General features: G+C 47.5%; 1 protein-coding gene across 2 annotated transcripts in view; it reads left to right on the top strand.

The window, feature by feature from the left end:
* Positions 1-23926, top strand: part of eps8l2 (EPS8 like 2) — a 28324-nt gene extending 4398 nt beyond the window's left edge. For both annotated transcript variants that reach the window (XM_034057634.3, XM_034057633.3), the window contains exons 2-21: positions 3710-3763; positions 4700-4755; positions 10534-10598; positions 11499-11660; positions 11819-11971; positions 12803-12882; positions 13241-13362; positions 13682-13761; positions 14159-14282; positions 14817-14905; positions 15058-15132; positions 15851-15999; positions 16742-16898; positions 17303-17337; positions 18255-18354; positions 20987-21118; positions 22153-22282; positions 22512-22695; positions 22945-23077; positions 23373-23926. In XM_034057634.3, coding sequence (XP_033913525.1) covers positions 3714-3763; positions 4700-4755; positions 10534-10598; positions 11499-11660; positions 11819-11971; positions 12803-12882; positions 13241-13362; positions 13682-13761; positions 14159-14282; positions 14817-14905; positions 15058-15132; positions 15851-15999; positions 16742-16898; positions 17303-17337; positions 18255-18354; positions 20987-21118; positions 22153-22282; positions 22512-22695; positions 22945-23077; positions 23373-23450 — 2154 coding nt within the window. In that variant the 5' untranslated portion in view covers positions 3710-3713 and the 3' untranslated portion in view covers positions 23451-23926. The remainder of the gene's footprint in view (positions 1-3709; positions 3764-4699; positions 4756-10533; positions 10599-11498; positions 11661-11818; positions 11972-12802; positions 12883-13240; positions 13363-13681; positions 13762-14158; positions 14283-14816; positions 14906-15057; positions 15133-15850; positions 16000-16741; positions 16899-17302; positions 17338-18254; positions 18355-20986; positions 21119-22152; positions 22283-22511; positions 22696-22944; positions 23078-23372) is intronic.
* The last annotated feature ends 241 nt before the right edge of the window (positions 23927-24167 follow it).

Here is a 24167-nt window from a genome sequence, read left to right as displayed (position 1 = left end):
CCATGCTTGGTCTGAACCAGCTCATTATTATTATTATTATTATTATTATTATTATTATTATTATTATTATTATTATTATTATTATTATTATTTTGCTTTCAATTTACCCTGTGAGTCTTTTCTAATGAAAGCATAACATAGCTAAGCACTAGAATTCCCAGAGAGGTATGGTAAAGCATATTAAAACATGGCAAACCATGATAAACCATGTGAAATGCATGGGGAAAATTACTGTGCAAATATAAAGTGGTGAACTGTTATAAGGGCAATGCTGTCGCTTCAAGGGGTTTGGGGGTTTTTGGGTTTTTTTTACAAAGCCCTAGAGTGAATAACCTTTGACTGACCTACATAGGCACACAGCTGTTTTACAAATGCATGACTGAATCACAGTACTCTGTGTTTAAAACCCTCCTACAGAACACCTCCCTCTGCAATCCTCGCCCAGCCCTGTCAGTGATTAACCTGCACTTTACCAGTGACTTACGAGCAGGGTCAGTTACTGAGTTACCAGCTCCAGACAGGAATTCTTACATTCCTGTGTACTACAGCAGAAGCATCGCAAGGTGTGGGAACCTTACCAAAGTGCACCATCGTAAAGCACGGGTAGATACGCTTTGTAAAGAGGTATGACAAAGCATTAAAAAGGCACAGCCAACCCACTGTAAACTATGGTATAGATTACTGTGCACATTTATAAGAGGACAGATGATGCAAAAAAATGCACAGAAAATGCCTTGTGTGAAGTCACAGTGATAAGGCATAGTAAGGTGAAAGCATGCAGAGGTGTGGTACCATGTCGACTCACCAGGGCAAACTATTACAGTTCTAGGTGTCCTTATTTGAACCATCTGCAAACTTTTTAGATTTTTTCTTTTTTTTTTTTTAGAAATCCGAAATGTTTGTCTTATTCACAGGTGTGCGTTCGTTTCACAGTCAATGGCTGGGATCATCCTGGTTACTCTGCCCCAGTATGGAGCTTTCTGTTAATCCTGCAAGCTGCACACTCCTCTCAACCTGCTTGTTATCCCCAAGCAAAAGTGCACCACACTCAGAGAACGCTCGTTTAGCTTCATGGCTCCGACTCTTTGGAACTCTCTCCCAGCTTTGGTGCGTGATGCTCCCACCGTCGCTCGCTTTAATCTGATATTAGCTGCTGTGTTGCTGCTACTATTTCATGTATGATGCACTTTCCACTGTATATCATGTATTATGCATTGTTTTTTTTACTGTATATTATGTATTATGCATTTGTCTATTTAAAGTATGATGGATTTTCTTGTTGTTACTGCATCTTGTAAAGCGCTTTGTGATGGTGGTCCACTATATAAAATAAAGACTTGATTCTTACAAAGGTACTGCAGTGTTGCGGCAGGGTAGAGTGATTGATTGCAATGGGTAAACACAGACCTTAAATCCTTTGTGACGGGCTGTGGCTATGACGACTTCCCCCTCTGCTGCACCTGCTATTTTAATGCAGCCAGTGTCCAGGCCTCCCCTGTCTGACTGCAATACTGTGGAGGCGAGCAGAGCCCAGCTTCTCTCCTCTTTCTCTTCCTCAAGCCATGCTCTGTAACACTCAGCAGGTGTTTTTTTGTGTGGTTCAGCGACTATGATATCAAATTTCAGTTCTCAAAATAAATTCATTCATAAATTAACAGAAAGGTTTTTAATAGGTCATTTTTATTCCTCCCTGAAGTTCCCCAAGCTGCTCGTTTTGCTGGTGGAACACCAGTAGCAAAGTGTCAACTTGACAATCGTTGCCACAACCTGTGACCACACTGGGGTTAAGCAAAGAAAATAAATAAATAAATCATGAACATGCAAATTTACCGTTGCAAACTTTTATAAGGTCCCCGTAAACAGGTTTGCATCAGCCAGATTCAACATTTTTAAAGTGTAAAGGTCACTATAAAGGATCAGTATTTTACAGTAAGAGGAAGGGGAAGTTGAGATAGAGAGAGAGAGAGAGAGAGAGAGAGAGAGAGAGAGGCAGACAGACAGACAGACAGACAGACAGACTGTCCTGTGCATGAAAGTGTTAACAGATACTGTAGCTCAGGGCTGGGCAGCTCGCTTGTCTCTCTCAGAAGCTAATAATCAGTGAGAGCCGTGTTTGGGAGTTTGAAAGCACTGAGATTAACATTGAGCCTCAGAGGAATGTTGTTTACTGTAGGTTACAGAGTGTGAAAGATAATGGGACGATCGCCAAAACAAATGGACTCTAGATTAGAAGAATTTCAAAACAAGCCCTTGGCCTAACACCAACCCCAACCCTAACCCCAACCCTAACCCTAACCCCAACCCCAACCCTAACCCCAACCCCAACCCCAACCCCAACCCCAACCCCTAACCCCAAATTGTTGTTTACAGGGGTTGCAGAGCATTCTGAGAATTCAACACCGTCTCCCTGAGTTAGGGTTTGACCCGGACAGTCCGGGAATTGGCATCTGTGCCTGGGTGACAGGAATTAACAAGTCTGGACGCCATAATGTCCGGTTTTTAAGTGAAACGCATAAGAAACACCAGCCTTCCTATAATATTTTCTTTGACATACATTAGTTGCTTAAACTATTTCCACTATCTTATTAGACATGTACTGTTTAGTGTTGATCTGTACATTCTACTTTGTCTCCAGCATTTGAATAATGCTGAGGACCACGAACATATCCACGTGATGTAAACAAGGGCTTCCAGTCACATGACCTCAGCAGGCTACATACTGGTGGTCAAAACAATCCTGGCGGCGAATGCAAAAGTGGTATCTTCCACAGCAAAATGTAATGTATTTGCAACCACAGAGCATACCTCTTACCTCCAGCCACAGTAATTAGAAAGATATCATTTATGATGTGCCAGATACTTGGAATTTGTGATCCCTACTGTGCACCCCCGGTGAGCGAGCACACTTTGACGTGATTTGACCAAGATTCTTTTTTCCTTTTAAGAAAACTTACCGGTACTTTCAATAGTTTGTTACAAAATACAACTGTAAAAGCGATGGGGGCCAAGATTTGCCTAATTGTTTCTTCTAATTTGTATAAAAAATACAAGCTAAGTTAGTTAAAACAATTGGGGCAACCTTGACCTCCGATCTGGTCCCAGGTGGCGTTCCTTCTGATGACAGGTCTCTCTCTGTCTCTCTCTCTCTCTCTCTCTCTCTGAGGTCTGGGGTCTCATTGTTAACAGTCCTTCTTCCTAGGGCTCCCGAGTGGCGCATCCAGTAAAAGCACTCGCTAGAGTGCAGGATGCGCTCTATAGCCTGGACGTCGCGAGTTCGAGTCCAGGCTATTCCACAGCCGACCGTGGACGGGAGCTTCCAGGGGGCGGTGCTCAATTGGCCGAGCGTCGCCCGGGGGGAGGGAAGGTTAGGTCGGCCAGGGTGTCCTAGGCTCACCGCACACCAGCGACCCCTGTAGTCTGGCCAGGCGCCTGCGGCCTTGCCTGTAAGCTGCCCAGAGCTGCGTTGTCCTCCGACGCTGTAGCTCTGAGGCGGCTGCACGGTGAGTTTACAGTGTGTAAAGAAGCGGGCGGCTGACGGCACATGCTTCGTGTTCATCTTCGCCCCTCCCGAGTCAGCGCAGGGGTGGTAGCGGAGAGCTGAGCATAATAAAATAATTGGTCATTTCAAATTGGGGAGAAAATAATAAAAACTAATTGGCAACGACTAAATTTAAAAAAAAAAAAACAGTCCTTCTTCCTTCTCTTTCAGTTGGATGCCTTTAAACACCATGAGTCACGCGGGGCTCCCGAGCGGACGTGCAAAGTAAGTGAACACTGTGAGGGGAGAATCGCTAGCTTCTCAATGAGAGTGTGTATACACTGTGTGTATGATGTCTGTTATAGAATCGCTAGCTTCTCAATGAGAGTGTGTATACACTGTGTGTATGATGTCTGTTATAGAATCACTAGCTTCTCAATGAGAGTGTGTATACACTGTGTGTATGATGTCTGTTATAGAATCACTAGCTTCTCAATGAGAGTGTGTATACACTGTGTGTATGATGTCTGTTATAGAATCGCTAGCTTCTCAATGAGAGTGTGTATACACTGTGTGTATGATGTCTGTTATAGAATCGCTAGCTTCTCAATGAGAGTGTGTATACACTGTGTGTATGATGTCTGTTATAGAATCGCTAGCTTCTCAATGAGAGTGTGTATACACTGTGTGTATGATGTCTGTTATAGAATCACTAGCTTCTCAATGAGAGTGTGTATACACTGTGTGTATGATGTCTGTTATAGAATCGCTAGCTTCTCAATGAGAGTGTGTATACACTGTGTGTATGATGTCTGTTATAGAATCGCTAGCTTCTCAATGAGAGTGTGTATACACTGTGTGTATGATGTCTGTTATAGAATCACTAGCTTCTCAATGAGAGTGTGTATACACTGTGTGAGACAGTGCAGGATTCATGTGTGGAGAGAGCAGGGGGACGCAGTGAGACAGTGCAGGATTCATGTGTGGAGAGAGCAGGGGGACGCAGTGAGACAGTGCAGGATTCATGTGTGGAGAGAGCAGGGGGACGCAGTGATACAGTGCAGGATTCATGTGTGGAGAGAGCAGGGGGACGCAGTGAGACAGTGCAGGATTCACTCGCTTCTTCATTATCTATTTCTCTTTAAGGTTTTTTTTTTTTGTTTAAGAGGTGGTAATGAATGATACTCACCCTCCTAACACACTCGCGTCTTGTTTTTGCAGTGGGCTGGCTCGCTCAGACAGCACAGCGAACAAACTCAGCGCCAAAGCTTTGTATGGTAAGGGTGCTTTATTAAAAAACATTTCTTCAGGCATTGCTTGCTGGATTCTGTAGCTCACCTCTTATCATGACAGAGTCCTGCACTGGAGGAGGGAGGATTCTGTTAGCTCACCTCTTATCATGACAGAGTCCTGCACTGGAGGAGGGAGGATTCTGTTACCTCACATCATGACAGAGTCCTGCACTGGAGGAGGGAGGATTCTGTTACCTCACATCATGACAGAGTCCTGCACTGGAGGAGGGAGGATTCTGTTAGCTCACCTCTTATCATGACAGAGTCCTGCACTGGAGGAGGGAGGATTCTGTTAGCTCACCTCTTATCATGACAGAGTCCTGCACTGGAGGAGGGAGGATTCTGTTACCTCACCTCTTATCATGACAGAGTCCTGCACTGGAGGAGGGAGGATTCTGTTAGCTCACCTCTTAACATGACAGAGTCCTGCACTGGAGGAGGGAGGATTCTGTTACCTCACATCATGACAGAGTCCTGCACTGGAGGAGGGAGGATTCTGTTACCTCACATCATGACAGAGTCCTGCACTGGAGGAGGGAGGATTCTGTTACCTCACCTCTTATCATGACAGAGTCCTGCACTGGAGGAGGGAGGATTCTGTTAGCTCACCTCTTAACATGACAGAGTCCTGCACTGGAGGAGGGAGGATTCTGTTAGCTCACCTCTTAACATGACAGAGTCCTGCACTGGAGGAGGGAGGATTCTGTTACCTCACATCATGACAGAGTCCTGCACTGGAGGAGGGAGGATTCTGTTACCTCACATCATGACAGAGTCCTGCACTGGAGGAGGGAGGATTCTGTTACCTCACATCATGACAGAGTCCTGCACTGGAGGAGGGAGGATTCTGTTAGCTCACCTCTTATCATGACAGAGTCCTGCACTGGAGGAGGGAGGATTCTGTTACCTCACATCATGACAGAGTCCTGCACTGGAGGAGGGAGGATTCTGTTACATCACATCATGACAGAGTCCTGCACTGGAGGAGGGAGGATTCTGTTACCTCACCTCTTATCATGACAGAGTCCTGCACTGGAGGAGGGAGGATTCTGTTACCTCACCTCTTATCATGACAGAGTCCTGCACTGGAGGAGGGAGGATTCTGTTAGCTCACCTCTTATCATGACAGAGTCCTGCACTGGAGGAGGGAGGATTCTGTTACCTCACATCATGACAGAGTCCTGCACTGGAGGAGGGAGGATTCTGTTACCTCACCTCTTATCATGACAGAGTCCTGCACTGGAGGAGGGAGGATTCTGTTACCTCACATCATGACAGAGTCCTGCACTGGAGGAGGGAGGATTCTGTTAGCTCACCTCTTATCATGACAGAGTCCTGCACTGGAGGAGGGAGGATTCTGTTAGCTCACATCATGACAGAGTCCTGCACTGGAGGAGGGAGGATTCTGTTACATCACATCATGACAGAGTCCTGCACTGGAGGAGGGAGGATTCTGTTACCTCACCTCTTATCATGACAGAGTCCTGCACTGGAGGAGGGAGGATTCTGTTACCTCACATCATGACAGAGTCCTGCACTGGAGGAGGGAGGATTCTGTTAGCTCACCTCTTATCATGACAGAGTCCTGCACTGGAGGAGGGAGGATTCTGTTAGCTCACCTCTTATCATGACAGAGTCCTGCACTGGAGGAGGGAGGATTCTGTTAGCTCACCTCTTATCATGACAGAGTCCTGCACTGGAGGAGGGAGGATTCTGTTAGCTCACCTCTTATCATGACAGAGTCCTGCACAGGTGTTCAGTTGCTGGCCGCCTTTGACAATAGCCTAGAACGGTTCGTACAAATGATACCAAACATTATTTTAATGGATCCAAACAGTGTGTTAATAAAGTCTTTGTGAATGGGGTGCCTCTGGTAATGGTATGAAAGCAATCCTGTAGTTGTATTTTCCCTGTTCAACTGAGACTGGCTTTCCACTTACTGTAAGCCATTAAAAATGGGGACGCAAATATTGTTTCATGATTCCCTGCCTATGCAAACAGAGGCACTGCTGAGGTTATGAGAAAGGAGGGACTGAAGCTGCTCCTCCAATCCCAGATCGGCAACTAGCTCTTTATTACGAGTGATAAAAACCTGCTGGGTGTTGCCGAGCCATTCTGTGTGTCTATCTGGAGAGCAGCAGGTGCAGGTGAAACGCCACCGAGGTAGAGTACTGAGATTACAATTGTATGACAAAGCTGAGGGGTTGAGGGAGCTGCGCCTGTCTGTCTGTCTGTCTGTCTGTCTGTCTGTCTGTCTGTCTGTCTGTCTGTCTCTTTGTCTGTCTGCCTGTCTGTTGGTCTGTCTGTGTGTGTGTCTGTCTATCTGTCTCTCTGTCTGTCTGTCTCTGTCTGTCTGTCTGTCTGTCTGTCTCTCTGCCTGTCTGTCTGTCTCTCTGTGTGTCTGTCTGTCTGTGTGTCTCTTTGTCTGTCTGCCTGTCTGTTGGTCTGTCTGTGTGTGTGTCTGTCTGTCTGTCTGTCTCTCTGTCTGTCTGTCTCTGTCTGTCTGTCTGTCTGTCTGTCTCTCTGCCTGTCTGTCTGTCTCTCTGTGTGTCTGTCTGTCTGTGTGTCTGTCTGTCTGTCGGTGAGTTCACAGGGCAGGGGGAATTTCTCGAAATGCAGTTTCCATGCTTCTGTTAATTATTTTTTGTAATGAATTGAGATTTGGTTGGGTCGGGTCACACTGAGGTTGAATTGAAGGTGCTGTACTCTGTATTGTGGAGGGGTTGTGCAGACCTTGCTGTACTCTGTATTGTGGAGGGGTTGTGCAGACCTTGCTGTACTCTGTATTGTGGAGGGGTTGTGCAGACCTTGCTGTACTCTGTATTGTGGAGGGGTTGTGCAGACCTTGCTGTACACTGTATTGTGGAGGGGTTGTGCAGACCTTGCTGTACTCTGTATTGTGGAGGGGTTGTGCAGACCTTGCTGTACTCTGTTTGTGGAGGGGGTTTGAGGTTAGGTTAGGGTTAGGTAACCTTGCTGTGGCTAACAGCCCTGCTGTAATACATGCAATGTTTGTGCAGCCAGCCCATTGATCTGTAGGACAGTAAGCTTGCATTTAGTCATAAGAGCTTAGGCAAACACTGAGCCAGGCAAACACAATAGCAAAGAGCTGCCTGGGACTGAGCTGACCTCTGGGGTGAACCAGCCAGGCAGGCAGGCAGGCAGGGAGGGAGGGGGGCAGGCAGGCAGGCAGACAGGCAGGCGGGCAGCGTGTGGCTCCCTAACAGAGAGAGGAGAAACCGTAACCCTCCCCCTAATAAGCGCAAAATCAGACACCATTATTTGTCAGTATGAACAGTAAATAGTACAGTACACTGCTCCACCCAGCAGCCATTAATGCCAGGGATTAAATGGGCACAGCGAAATGAGCAACAACAAAAGGGAAGCCAAGCAAGGTTTACAAAATCCACACGCACACACACACACACACACACACACGCTTCCAAACCCATCTGTGTGCTTATCAATGTGGGTGCCTGACACACACGGCTTTTGTTTTTGACTGAGCTTGTACGCTCGCACTGTGCCTTCACCACATTGTATTATTCTTACACCTCCCCTTCTTTTCAGACCTCTCTTCATTCGGGTTTTGTCCCTTTTGTTTTTCTTGTTATTGTATTTTGCAATGCCGAAGCAGGTGTGCTCAGCACTGCCTGCTGTTTAGATGAATTGAACAGACCGGCTCTCTCTCCCCCCTGCCTCCACTCTCAGGTGTCGTGTTGTCCAGTCCTGGCAACTCCTCTGCAGCCTGACACTGTGGCTCACACACGCACGCACACACACACACACACACGCACGCAAACGCACACACACACGCACACACACACGCATGCACACACACACACACACGCATGCACACACACACGCATGCACGCACACACACACACACACACACACACACACACACACACACACACAGGTTATTACAGAGTGTTCAGCCCCCAGCATTCTTCTGTCAACCAGCCCCTGTGTGTGTGAGTGGAAAAGGTCTTCTAGTTACTATGGCGAAAGCAAATCTACACTTCCCTATCACTTGCCCGCTGTTTGTCTTCTCAAACTGTTATTATTTCCTCAAAATGTACTGAAATAAAAAAAAGGCAAACCTGTCGGTAACAGAAAATAATAGTCCGAGAGCGGCGAAGTAAACCGATCTGTGCAGAAAGGAAAAGCTATCCAGGTCACTGTGTACAGGTGTGAAGCAGCTGATAAGAGGAGAGCAGGACCGGGTATCTGGGTATTGTGAAGGTACAGTCACACACCCTCAACTATTCACTATCGTGCCTTAAGTTTTAAAGGGATGTTTCATACCGTCCACGTTATCTTGGGTTTTCTTACCTGTTTCACATTCGGATCTGTGTGCATCTCTGCTGTTGTTTCCGGAGATTTGCCATGCTGCAAGCTGAGGGAACATGAAGCCACTTTGCGGCTTGGAACTTGGTTTCAGGAGGCTTGGGGTTTGATACAGCAAAGTTGCCTCAAGCTAGGTCTCCAGGTTTCAAACCACTGTCCCTGAAAGGTGGCTTTGTGTTCCCTCAGCTTTACTCAGTACTGGTGTACTGTATTAGTACTGCTCAGTTAACGTGGGGAACTCACATTAAAACACTTGGCAGGTTTTACAGTGGACTGTTACGAGCTTCATCAGCACATGCAGGTCATGCAACACCTGCTATCAGGCATGTCATCTAAGCTCTAGCAGTGTTTTATTGTTGAAATAAGTATCCTCTTTGTGTGTGTGTGTGTGTGTAAACTGCATTTAATTCACATCTTACTCGTCTTTTATCTCCTTCAGTATCAGGAAAATACTTGTGTGCAGCGCTGGGGGGAGGAGCTCTGTGTGTGATGCTATCGCTGATGCAATCCAGCGCTGGGGGGAGGAGCTCTGTGCGGGATGCTATCACTTGTGCAATCCAACGCTGGAGGGAGGAGCTCTGTGTGTGATGCTATCGCTGGTACAATCCAGCGCTGGAGGGAGGAGCTCTGTGTGTGATGCTATCACTGGTGCAATTCAGCGATGGGGGGAGGAGCTCTGTGTGTGATGCTATCACTGGTGCAATTCAGCGATGGGGGGAGGAGCTCTGTGTGTGATGCTATCGCTGGTACAATCCAGCGCTGGGGGGAGGAGCTCTGTGTGTGATGCTATCGCTGGTGCAATCCAGCGCTGGGGGGAGGAGCTCTGTGCGGGATGCTATCACTTGTGCAATCCAGCGCTGGGGGGAGGAGCTCTGTGTGTGATGCTATCGCTGGTACAATCCAGCGCTGGGAGGAGGTGCTCTGTATGTGATGCTATCGCTGGTACAATCCAACGCTGGAGGGAGGAGCTCTGTGTGTGATGCTATCGCTGGTGCAATCCAACGCTGGGGGGAGGAGCTCTGTGTGTGATGCTATCGCTGGTGCAATCCAGCGCTGGAGGGAGGAGCTCTGTATGTGATGCTATCGCTGGTGCAATCCAGCGCTGGGGGGAGGAGCTCTGTGTGTGATGCTATCACTTGTGCAATCCAACGCTGGAGGGAGGAGCTCTGTGCGTGATGCTATCGCTGGTACAATCCAGCGCTGGAGGGAGGAGCTCTGTATGTGATGCTATCGCTGGTGCAATCCAGCGCTGGGGGGAGGAGCTCTGTGTGTGATGCTATCGCTGATGCAATCCAACGCTGGGTGGAGGAGCTCTGTGTGCACATCTTTCTTCAGCTCTGATTGCAATCTGCAATAGAACCGTCTTTCCCTTCAGCCCGACTCACTGCTTGTTTCTCCTGTCCCCCCGTGCAGAGCAGAGGAAGAAGTATTCACACTCTAATGTCATCATGCAGGAGACGTCTCAGTACCACGTGGAGGTAAGAGGGGTGCACTGGGGTACGCTGGGGAACACTGGGGTTCCTCTGTCCACCAATCAGGCAGCTCCATCACAGGGCACTGCCACACTGTAGATGACTCCGGAACATTCAGATAGAACGTCCAGCTCAAATAAAGCAGGACAAAAGGAACATTGAACAGGAACAGATGAATGCATCTGCAGATCTGAGATTCTGGCAGTTTAAAATAACAGGAAAGGCACCGATAGCAGCCCTACCCTTATAAAAGGTCTCTGCAATAAATTTGCACATCAATTTTGCATTTTTTCATGGTTATACCATGCAGTTGCCATAATTGTCGCATTCCCTCACTGTCCCATTCCTGACTAGGGAAATCACGGCTCATTTTCATTTAGACTTTGACCAGCACGCAAATGTTTTGTTTTATGATGCAAGTATTATCAGTAATACTAGGGGCATGAGCCATAAAAAATAAATATATCTATGATTATCTGAGCGAGAAGAACATGATTGCATTTTTACTGCCAATTATGAAGCACTCTGCGCCATTTATAGAAATGTTACTGAGTGATTATTTTTTTTGTTTTTAACATGAACTTCATGAACTTCATATTTATCAGTTTAACGTCATACAGTTTATGTTAATTATGTTTGAGAAACTCAGGCAAAAAAAGAAAGTATGGAAGGGAGAAATGAAATTTCAAATTCTGTATGAGGTTTCTTGTGTAATAATAATAATAATAATAATAATAATAATAATAATAATAATAATTAACAGGTTATAGAGGAATAAATAAATCTTACTTCATGAACGGACTTTGTCCCTTCCTCTCACCGACTACATCGAAACACGTCATCAGCACGAATTGTACTTTTTCAAAGAGGTGTCCCCTGCCCCTGTCCCTTGACCCTGTCCCCCAGCATCTGTCCACCTTCATGATGGACAAGAGCGAGTCCATCACCACGGTTGATGATGCCATTAAGAAGCTGATCCTGCTGGACTCCAGGCAGAAGATCTGGGCCCAGGAGATGCTGCTGCAGGTCACCGACACAGCCATCCGACTGCTGGACTGCGAGACACAGGTGAGAGAGGGGAGTGGCGGGGAGAGGGGGGATTTCAAAGGGGGAGGCAGGTGGGAGACGGCGGGGGGTGTAGAGGGTAGATGTTGTGAAGATTATTAAAAATGCATCCCTGGGTCTGTCCCGGAAGTGATTGCGTGTGTCTGTGTGTCTGTCCCCAGGAGGAGCTGGAGAACTTCCCCCTTCCCACAGTGCACCTGTGTCAGACAGTGCTGAACCAGACGAGCTACTCCTCTGTGCTGCTGCTCGTGTGCCAGGAGGACTCTGAGCAGCACAAGCCAGACATCCACTTCTTCCACTGCGACGAGGTGGAGGTGAGAAACACTGACCCTGATCCAAACCCAACCCCACCCCCAACCCTGATCCTAACCCAACCCCAACCCTGATCCTAACCCAACCCCAACCCCAACCCTAACCCTGATCCTAACCCAACCCCAACCCTGATCCTAACCCAACCCCAACCCCAACCCCAACCATGATCCTAACGCAACCCCAACCCTGATCCTAACCCAACCCCAACCCCAACCATGATCCTAACCCAACCCCAACCCCAACCCTGATCCTAACCCAACCCCAACCCCAACCATGATCCTAACCCAACCTCAACCCCAACCCTGATCCTAACCCAACCCCAACCCCAACCATGATCCTAACCCAACCCCAACCCCAACCATGATCCTAACCCAACCCCAACCATGATCCTAACGCAACCCCAACCCTGATCCTAACCCAACCCCAACCCCAACCATGATCCTAACGCAACCCTAACCCCAACCCTGATCCTAATGCATCCCCAACCCCAACCCTGATCCTAACACAACCACAACCTCAACCCTGATCCTAACCCAACCCCAACCCCAAACCTGATCCTAGCGCAACACCAGCCCCAACCCTGATCCTAACGCAACACCAGCCCAAACCCCAACCCCAGCTCCAACCCCAACTCCAACCCTGATCCTAACCCAACCCCAACCCCAACCATGATCCTAACCCAACCCTAACCCCAACCCCAACCCTGATCCTAACCCAACCCCAACCCCAACCATGATCCTAACCCCAACCCCAACCATGATCCTAACCCAACCCCAACCATGATCCTAACGCAACCCCATGTCAGCGTCAGCTTCTCTGCTCTCTCCTGTCAGGCTGAGATGGTCCACGCTGACATCGACAGCGCGATCGGAGACAGCAAGCACGGCAAGAAGATGAGGCCACAGACCCTCAAGTAAGTGACAGACTCTCTGCATTGGGGTAAACTAGCTACTGCAGGAGAGGCTTATGAAAGCTGCGATTTGTGATCTAATCTACAAACATTGCACACTCACACTGACACACACTCACACATACATCATGAGCTCCCTCTGCTGGGGAAGTACTAGAAATACTAAAAGAAACTATCAAATCAGTGACAGCATTGAAGACATTGAGACAGACTTCAAGTCTAAACATTTTGTATTGCATTTATTACCTTTCTTTCGGATTTCGGTTTGCTTCCCCCTTATTCTGTTCTTGTGATCCCTGCCTCGTGCTCGCATGTCTTGTCTAAGCTGCGTGTCATTGTTGTCGTGTGTTTCCCACGCCAGGGTGAACCAGGAGAAGATGAAGCATCACCGCGAGTCCATCATCCCGCCAGGCACCTCTCACGTGCCCCCTAGTGGCAACGTGAAGGGCCGCGCCGCCGCTCTCATGTCCAGCTCTGCTAAAGGTGAGCAGCGTGGCACAGCCAGACACACGCAGGCTCACGCTGCAGTGAGAGGGGAGAGAGAGGTGCAGAGAGCAGAGCCAGATCACACTTCAATAGCATTGCTCATCACACAGGGCAACAGCGATGCAATATTCACAAAGCAGTTTACCACCGCGCTCGCAGAAATTTTAGAATTTTTTGAATTTCTTTGTGAGGCGAAAATGTTGCAGATGTTGTTAGGGTTAGGGTTAGGGTTAGGGTTGGGTTAGGGTCAGATTTAGGGTTTGGGTTTCTCCCCATCACCTTGTATATCCTTACCCGCTGCCCATTCCCCTCTCAGATCTCGAGAGGAGAGGCTCCGGCGCCCAGGAACACGAGGAGTCTTACGAGGTGCTGGCTCAGAGGATTGAGAAAGATGTGGTGAGAGCCTGGATCACATGCTGTACCCAGTACCTCCCCCCTCTCTCTCCTTCATCACACGCTGTACCCAGTGCCTCCCCCCTCTCTCTCCTTCATCACTGAGAGCCTTCATCACTACTTGCACTATACCCTCTCCTTACTTGCTATCCCAATTCAGTGTTAAACATCTTTATTAACTTTCATCAACTTTTTTTTTTGATTGTTCGATCACTGTTCCATATCAGTTTTAAACTTTCTGTCAATCCTTAGTGGTCTTCTTCTTCTTCTTCTTCTTCTTCTTCTTCTTCTTCTTCTTCTTCTTCTTCTTCTTTGTTTTTCACATCATTTAATTCCTCTGCCCTCGAGCTCTGCGCTGTAGCCCTTCTTCATCTCTTCATTGCCCCTCTCCCCTCTCCAGCAAATCCTGAACTGCGCGCTTGACGACATCGAGATCTTTGTGGCGCGGCTGCAGAAAGCCGCCGAGGCGTTCAGCCAGCTGAACCAGCGCAAGAGAAACAAGAAGAACAAGAAGGGGCCTGCAGGTACCGCCCTCTAAAAAGGGAGGAGACAGGGAGACAGGGAGACAGGGGGAGAGGGGGAGAGGGGGAGAGAGGGGAGACAAGAGAGAGGGGAGAGATCGGGAGGTGGTGAGAGGATTTGCGAACATCTATAGAAAATGACATTTACAGATGCAGAAATAGGTTAGTGAACAAAAACAAAACTCAAACTGCTGTAAACATGGTGAAATTCTTTGCTTTAAAACTAAGCATTGCGTTTATGAAGCTTGCTTTGTTTAATTCAAATGCATTTAAAAGCTACAACAACACGCTGCCAAAATCTGCAAGCGTGCGCTCCATCATATAAACACATTGCACAAAAAAAGGCTGATTGCTAGAATGCTTTCTTTCTGTTTCCATCACAGAAGCTGCACTTGCTGCCAATGCCATTACTCTCGTAGCCTCATTTTTCTATTGATTTATTGATTTATTTAGCAAGGCGGTGAATTGATCAGGGTGGTTATGTGACGGTGGGATATGTGACATTCCACTGTATTTTTGTTGTCATTTCTATTCTAGAGGGAATGCTGACTCTGAGGGCGAAGCCTCCATCTCAAGCTGAGTTCACAGACAGTCTGCAGAAGATCAAGCTGGCCTTCAACCTGCTGGTAAGAGGGGGGCTGTCTGGGGCTTCAACAGCATAGCTGTATCAACCAGCATGGACCAGTTCCCTGGTCCGTTTCCTGTTTTGTCTTGAGTTTATAAAGACATTTTTTAACTGTCTGTCTGTGTGTGTGTGTGTGTCTGTCTGTCCTCGCAGGCCAAGCTGAAGAAGCACATTCAGAACCCCAGCGCTGCCGAGCTTGTACACTTCCTCTTCGGACCCCTGGAGCTGGTGAGGCAACACAACATAATCACACAATCACACACAGAATCACACACACAATCACACAATCACAAAATCACACACACAATCACAGGGTCAAGCACACAACCAGAAAGTTAAATATGAAATAACGCCAACTTCACAAACACACAGTCAACTACCCAAACAAATAATCAACTACACACACACAATTAATGACATGGTACAGCTCGGCACACACACACACACAGGGATTAAATGGGCACAGCGAAATGAGCAACAACAAAAGGGAAGCCAAGCAAAGTTTACAAAATCCACACACACACACACACACACACACGCTTCCAAACCCATCTGTGTGCTTATCAATGTGGGTGCCTGACACACACGGCTTTTGTTTTTGACTGAGCTTGTATGCTCGCACTGTGCCTTCACCACATTGTATTATTCTTACACCTCCCCTTCTTTTCAGACCTCTCTTCATTCGGGTTTTGTCCCTTTTGTTTTTCTTGTTATTGTATTTTGCAATGCCGAAGCAGGTGTGCTCAGCACTGCCTGCTGTTTAGATGAATTGAACAGACCGGCTCTCTCTCCCCCCTGCCTCCACTCTCAGGTGTCGTGTTGTCCAGTCCTGGCAACTCCTCTGCAGCCTGACACTGTGGCTCACACACGCACGCACACACACACAGTATAATAAAGGGTAAGCAGTGCTCAGCTTCACAATGACTCTGCATGTTAAACCCCTCAGGTGCTGCAGAGCAGTGGGGGTCCCGAGCTGCCCCGCTCCATCCTCAGCCCTCTGTTGTCCAAAGACGCCGTGGACTTCCTGCGAGGACACCTGTCCCCCAAGGAGATGAGCGTGTACGAGCTGCTGGGGGACGCCTGGACTCGCTCGCGGTGAGGACAAGCTGACACAGCCGTATCTAGGAGCTGTTTATCGCGCTGAGTTTCCTTTGAGCACAGATGTGTATTCTTGAGTTCCCAGGCAGTGGGTGGAGATTCATTCATGCAGTGGATGGAGGTTCATTCATGCAGTGGATGGAGGTTCATTCATGCAGTGGATGGAGGTTCATGCAGTGGATGGAGGTTCATTCATGCAATGGATGGAGGTTCATTCATGCAGTGGATGGAGGTTCATTCATGCAGTGGATGGAGGTTCATTCATGCAGTGGATGGAGGGTCATTCATGCAGTGGATGGAGGGTCATTCATGCAGTGGATGGAGGGTCATTCACGCAGTGAATGGATGGGTCTCAGTGCTGTGTCTTTCTTGGCACACAGTGTGCTGTACGATGTCTTGCCTCATCAGGGTACTTGTGATATTAAGAGTAAACAGCTGAATACCTGAATACCATTTCCAATGGTTATACTTGTTTATCCTTTACCATGCTTTCACTGTGCTTTATTACACTGTGCTGTGCTTTTACTACAGGTGCTCACACACTCGCACTCACACACACACACACACTCTCACACACACACACACACACACACACTCTCACACACACACACACACTCTCACACACACACACACACTCTCACACACACACACACACTCTCACACGCTCACACACACACACACGCTCACACACACACACTCTCACACGCACACACTGACACACTGTCCTGTTCCCTCACAGGGCGGAGTGGCCGCGGGACCAGATCGTGCCGCACTACTATCCCAAGTTCCGGAACGGATGGGAGGCTCCGTTGGAGAACTTCCACAACGTTCCCTGGGAGCTGGACGGGGGGCAGCAGACGAGCCCGGCTGAGTACCAGCATCGGCAGTCTGAGGAGGTGAGGAGGCTGGCCTCCGCATGGATATTAGGGCACTGGCTGAAACCTTATAGATAGACCTATACAATTGAGGAAGGCACTCGGCGAAACTTTATAGGAAGACCTCCTATAAAACTGATGAAGGCACTAGCTGAAATGTTTATAGTGTTTACCCTAGTAACAGTGCCAAACTTCAGCAACACTGACAAAAGGCGCCAGCCGCAAAATTTTGTAGCTCAACATCAAAAGCGTTGCCGAAGGCTTTGGAGGAAACACTTATAGTTTTACCTTAACAACACTGACAGAGGCAGAAAGTGACGCGTTTGTCACAAGCACTGAAGCTTTTTTTCATCTTGAAAAATCCTTTTCGAGTGATGATGACGCATGTTAACGCCTCTTGTCCATGTCTCTGTTTTGTTTTGCAGCAGCCGACGGCGCAGTCCTATCTACCCTCCAACGGGTACGAGAGAGAGAGTAGCTTTGACCAATCACAAGCCATTACTGAGATAAGGGGCAGGCTCACCTTCAGGGAATAAAAAACAAGGCAGCAATGCGGTGCTATTTCTTTTATTATTATTATTATTATTATTATTATTATTATTATTATTATTATTATTATTATTATTATTAATAATAAACAGTTCTTTTTTGTCTAATGGGAATTGACAGAGACTAGACACCTAGTGGAAACATTAGTCCTTGTGTTTATTATACTGTGTGTATTTCTAAAGGAGGTTTTTCTAGGTTAATTATTTACCTGCTAAATATATTATTGATGATGAGTTGAATAATGAACAGCCCTCCAAGGTGTGTGTTTCAGGGTAGAGCCCTTGAGAGAGGCATCTCATTTACAAGGGGGCCCTGCTCCAGGGTGTGTGTTTCAGGTAGAGCCCTTGAGAGAGGCATCTCATTTACAAGGGGGCCCTGCTCCAGGGTGTGTGTTTCAGGTAGAGCCCTTGAGAGAGACAACTCATTTACAAGGGGGCCCTGCTCCAGGGTGTGTGTTTCAGGTAGAGCCCTTGAGAGAGGCATCTCATTTAAAAGGAGGCTCTGCTCCAGGGTGTGTGTTTCAGGTAGAGCCCTTGAGAGAGGCATCTCATTTTCAAGGGGGCCCTGCTCCAGGGTGTGTGTTTCAGGGTAGAGCAAAACAAAAACACTTAAAACAGTCCTGGTCGTGAGTGATTTTAAAAAGGTATTGTGCAGGGGCCGTTTTTAAGTTTGAAGGCAATGAATTCCAACACAAGGCAAAGCATGGGCAACTGCATCATATAAATGCTTAGAAAAGACCATCAGGAGAATTTGTGTTCTCAGCTGCTGCTGCGGTTTGATTATTTTGAATTTGGTTTTGTGTTTTGTTTTTTGTTTTTGTTTGATCAGAAGTTACGAGGCGCCACAGAAGAAATATGTCAAGATCCGCTATCGTTTCGTAGCGCGGAACGCAAACGAACTGTCCGTAATGGAGGATGAGGTGCTGGAGGTAAACTAACAGATACATACAGTATATATATAGAGAGAGAGAGACAGACAGACAGACAGACTGTCCTGTGCATGAAAGTGTTAACAGATACTGTAGCTCAGGGATGGGCAGCTCGCTTGTCTCTCTCAGAAGCTAATAATCAGTGGGAGCCGTGTTTGGGAGAAAGAGACTGATCACAGATCTACACTATTACATCATGCATTTCATTATGATACCAGCAGGTCACTCAGATATCTAGGGTCTGGATTAGCCTGTTGTGCTGTGCTAGAACTCTGAGCTGATACTATACAGAGCCTACATGCTTTCTGTGAGGGGCATGTGTACATACCACGTATAATATACAAACAGACACATTGTACTGGTAATTAAATATAAGAGTGACACAAATAATAATAATACCCAAGTTCTTTATCATGCTACTCACTATATGCACTGTAACAGCAGCGGGATGTGTGAGACAGCAGGGAGGGGGTTAAAGACATGTAAAAATGCACTTCTGTTTAGTTGAATTGTTTATTTAACTGTTTTATTGTTTAATTATCCCCTGCACCTGGGTGGTAATTTGGAATAGGGACCAGGTGCAGGGTATTTAAGAGAGGCAGCTAGTCTGCTCATGGCTGCTGAGTAGAAGGAGGCATTTGAGGTGCTCTGCTTCTGAGCAGTCGCTGAAGTAAGTGCTGTGAAACCCGCATAGTTTGATTGTGTTTTGTGGTGCCAGGTAAACGGCTTAGCCGTCCTGCGAGTTAGTGAGGGAAATAACCTGTTTAGTTAGCGCTCGAAAGCGGAGCGGGGTGTTTATTTTGTGTGTTGTTATATTTATTTTATTTTGTGTTTATTAAAAAAAATAGCGCGTCAGCGCAGGAAAATCCATTCTCTTGTGTTCTGGGTCGTAGTTTTTAAAGGGGCACGAACCCGTGAGTGGTGCGAGTCTTTTACAGCACCTATTAGCAAATAACAGCTAACTACATATATCAACTGAATAAGCAAATCAACAGATCGACGGAAAATCTATGATGGCAAAGCATATTGATTAAATGTAACCTTACCAATGTCATGAAGAGGCCCTCAGTAAAGCTGCAATCTTCGCTTCCCTTTTGCATTGAACTTTCATTTCTACTTCTTTCCACTCGCCACGGAACTTGAGGGTCAAATCCTTCTCAAAGGCCAACTGCATAAGGTGCGCTTTGCAGTTGTGAAGCATGCTCCTTCTGTGTGTTGTCAGTACGTTAGAAAGGGTAGAACATTTTCACACATTGCAGTAGAAGCCTCAGAAGTCAAAGCAAGTCGTAGCACTGTCTTAACACTTGGCATCGCTTCAAGGACGCTGTGAAACGTTTTCAGCACAGACTGGCTCGTCCACTTTTCATTTTCGTTTGATTTAATCTGCTTCTGTAGAAAATGACGTGCAACTAGCAATTCAGATTCAACACTGTCCATCTTGGTTAAATTAACTAAGAGTTGCAAATTAGCAGGTTGCAGAAACGTCGGGCTACTGGGGTCGGCAGCCTGTAGCGCTGCAATTATTATTACGTTCATTAAAACGTGATGACAGTTCAACTAGTACGGCATCCAGCACACCACGTTCATTATCAGATTCACCCCCTGGCTGACCAACAGATCCCTCAACCACAAAGTCTTCAAGGTGCTTGCTCAGATGTAAAACTCTCTGTTTCTTGCATGGCACAGCTGTTTCACCACTGTCATTCAGAAAAAACTTTAAAAACTGCATCACGATGCAGTTTCGCAATGCACTCTGAAGCACTACAGCAGAAAGAAGATCGCTTTCTTCTCCCTGAAGCATTTAGTTTGGAGTGTCCAGTATACTCAAAATTGGCTTCGACTGCCTGCTTCCAATCACAATATCCACTAACAGTAAAGGCAAAGTGGCTTTTCCTGTTAAAGATCCAGATTTTCTACATGGAAAACAAAAACCTGAATCTGACTTGGGGTACTCTAACCATTCCCTACTGTTATACCAAGCCAGGTTAAATGATCTTTTTTTGTCTCCAAAACTGCGCAATGGAAATTTCTTAAGGTCTGGTTGAGCTGGGTTTCACCTAAGGTCTGGTTGAGGAGGATTTTCACCTAAATCCTCCGGGGCTGTTGCTGCTGCCGGGGCTTGCAAGTTGTTTGAGCTGGCTGAAGGATTTTCATCAGGACTGTTAACGTCCTCACTGCTTCTTTTTATTTATCCACTTTCTAATATCCATAACTCTAGATGGTAGGAGTTCAATTTACACTCACAAAATATTTACTTCGTTTTCTGTGAAGCGTTCACTTCGCGCCACATAAGACCCGCCCCCTGCTCTATTTTTCAGTATGCGTGTCCTAACTCAGGGGCGGACACTGTGGGCTTTGTTGGTAGATAACATGCAATAAATACAAACTTGACTAAAAAAACACTAAATGTTCTATAAATTATATAGTATAGTAATTGTGTATCAAGGCTGAGAAGAATCAAACTGGGTAGGCACCAACATTGCCCCCTGGTGCTCCCCCGTGGCACCGCTCCTGCCTGTACTCCTGGGCACATGATCAGTTCAGTGAGCCCTGCTGCTGCTGCTGGAGTTGTGTTTGTGTCTATGTGTGTGTGTGTGTGTCTGTGTGTGACAGTGAGTGCTGCCCCCTACAGGTGGTGGAGGATAACAAGCAGTGGTGGAAGCTGCTGAACCGGAGTGGAGTGTCGGGGTACGTGCCTTACAACATCCTGGACGTGGTGAAGCTGGAGGAACCCCAGGGACAGCCTGAGCCCCTCTACTGCCAGGTGAGACACAGCGACACACAGGTACGCAGGTACACAGGTGAAACACAGCGACACACAGGTACGCAGGTACACAGGTGAAACACAGCGACACACAGGTACGCAGGTACACAGGTGAGACACAGCGACACACAGGTACGCAGGTACACAGGTGAGACACAGCGACACACAGGTACAGAGGTGAGACACAGCGACACACAGGTACACAGGTACGCAGGTACACAGGTGAGACACAGCGACACACAGGTACGCAGGTACACAGGTGAGACACAGCGACACGCAGGTACACAGGTGAGACACAACGACACACAGATACGCAGGTACACAGGTGAGACACAGCGACACGCAGGTACACAGGTGAGACACAGCGACACGCAGGTATACAGGCACACAGGTGAGACACAGCTACACACATGTACACAGGTACACAGGTGAGACACAGCGACACGCAGGTACACAGGTGAGACACAGCGACACGCAGGTATACAGGCACACAGGTGAGACACAGCTACACACATGTACACAGGTACACAGGTGAGACACAGCTACACACAGGTACACAGGTACACAGGTGAGACACAGCTACACACAGCGACACACAGGTATACAGGCACACAGGTGAGACACAGCTACACACAGCTACACACAGGCACAGGTGAGACACAGGTGAGAAACAGCTACACACAGGTACACAAGCACACAGGTGAGACACAGCGTCACACAGGTACACAGGTGAGACACAAGTAACCCTTCCCAGGTGGGACAAAGTGACACACAGGTACACACAGGCATACAGGTACACAGGTATGCACAGCAACACACAGGTACACAGGTCAGACACAAGTAGCCCTACCCAGGTGAGACATGGCGACACACAGGTGCACAGGTACACACAGCAACACAGGTACACACAGATGAGAACAGGTACACACAGGTAGACACAAGTAACCCTGCCCAGGTAGACACAGGTACAGCACTGTGCGTCACTGTTAAAGAGCTGCAGTGTGTTATCTGACACCCATCTCGTTCTCCTGCAGCCAAACCACCGCTACAAGGGGGACATGAGCTCGCGGGGAGGGGGTCCCGTAAGCCCAATCAACAGCCAGCTGGGGAGACAAGAGAGCCTTGAGATGGGGGGTCCCATGCTATCCCCAAGGGACAAAGACCGTGAGTACCCCCCTGCAAGGAGTCCCAGTAATATCCTTTACACCCTCCCTAACAACCCTCCCCAGCCAATTGATTTTACCCTGTTTTTTTCTCCCAATTTGAAATGGCCAATTGTATTTCGGCTAAGCTCACCGCTACCACTCTCCTCTCCTCTCCTCTCTCTCCTCTCTCCTCTCCTCTCTCCTCTCCTCTCTCCTCTCCTCTCTTCTCTCCTCTCCTCTCTCTCCAGAGCGTATTCACCAGATGGATGAGGTGAACGACGAGCTCCTCAAGAGGATCACCACCAACAAGACTCAGCCGCCGACACGGAACTTCAAGGTGGAGCGCGCTCAGAGCGCCCTGGTGCCACTCAACTTCGACTCGGGGGCGGGGCAAGTGAAGGCCTGGCTGGAGGGCAAGGGCTTCTCCAAACCGTGAGTCCCAGTAATAGCCCTCATCCTGACCCTGACCCTGACCCTGACCCTGACCCTAGCCTTAGCCCTAACATTACCAAGAGTCTGAACCCCCATTTACACAACAAGGAGCAGTAGGTAGACAATGACAGTGTTTCTGTACCTCGCTTTGTGTTTCTCCCACTCGTAGTGACACCGCTCTCTCTCTCTCTCTGTGACTCTCTCACTCCCCCTGTCCCCTCTCTCCCCCTCTCACCCTCTCTCTCTCAGGACGGTTCAGAGTCTGGGGATCCTGACCGGCGCTCAGCTCTTCTCCCTCAATAAGGAGGAGCTGAAGGCGGTGTGTGGAGACGAGGGCTCACGGGTCTACAGCCAGATCACCGTGCAGAAAGCACAGCTGGAGGTGAGGGGCAGCGGGATAGGGAGCAGGGAGCAGAGAGGAGGGATCAGGGAGGAGGGAGCAGGGAGGAGGGAGGAGGGGCAGAGCAGGGTGGGGCAGGCAGTGGGACAAATAGTAAAGGACATTTTGATACCCTGTGATACATTGTGATACTCATTCTCAGTTATTTGTTGTATCGTATCTCCGTCTCTCTGCCCCCCCTTGCTCCATCTCTCTGCCCCCCCTCTCCCTCTCTCTCTCTCTCTCTCTCTCTCTCTCTCTCTCTCTCTCTCTCTCTCTCTCTCTCTCTCTCTCTCAGAAGAGCCAGGGTGACTCTGAACTGCAGGAGATCATGAGGAGGAGACAGGAGAGGATCACTTCGACCAGCCAGGAATAAGAAACTGCAGCTCACAACCCAGAAACAACCTGGTGACTGGATGAGAACAGCAGATAGAAACAAACAAACAGGCTGTGGAGTTTGATACTGATGTAGTAGCTGTAGCAGAGGAGGAGAAGGGGTGGAAAACATTATACAAAATGATACAAGGTGTAGATCCGTCTGTACAACTAATCTGACAACAAGCCATGCTTTGATATAATTATATATATATACACACACACACACACACATGAACATATATATATATATATATATATATATATATATATATATATATATATATATATATGTTCATTTTGCCTTTGCTTGTTATGGTACAAATATAGAAATCTATAGGATATGACTTATTTAATTTGTAATTCATTAATTTGACCCTTTTATGAAGTCCAGAATGTGACACTGCTGTTTTTTTGTTTGTGTTTTTTTTTTAATGCTTCGTGAATACATTAATATATTGCTGTTATGAAATGATAATAATAAAAGAAATCCTATAATATTAAACGCGTGTTTTGTTCATTGTGGCGCAGTAGACACTGGTATTAAGGACTGCCTGAAATAACCCTGTATGCCCGGGCTCTCTGGCCCTGGTCCTGGAGAGCCCCGATCCTGCAGGTTTGCTAGGTGTCTTTACATCATCACTGGCTAAAGATCTGAACACCTGTTAATCTTGACTAATTAAGCTAAGGGGCAGCAGTGTGGAGTAGTGGTTAGGGC

This window comes from Acipenser ruthenus, chromosome 28 (assembly GCF_902713425.1).
Source record: "Acipenser ruthenus chromosome 28, fAciRut3.2 maternal haplotype, whole genome shotgun sequence".
NCBI lineage: Eukaryota > Metazoa > Chordata > Actinopteri > Acipenseriformes > Acipenseridae > Acipenser > Acipenser ruthenus.
The sequence above is the reverse complement of the archived record's forward strand: the minus strand, read 5'-3'. Positions and strand labels throughout refer to the sequence as shown.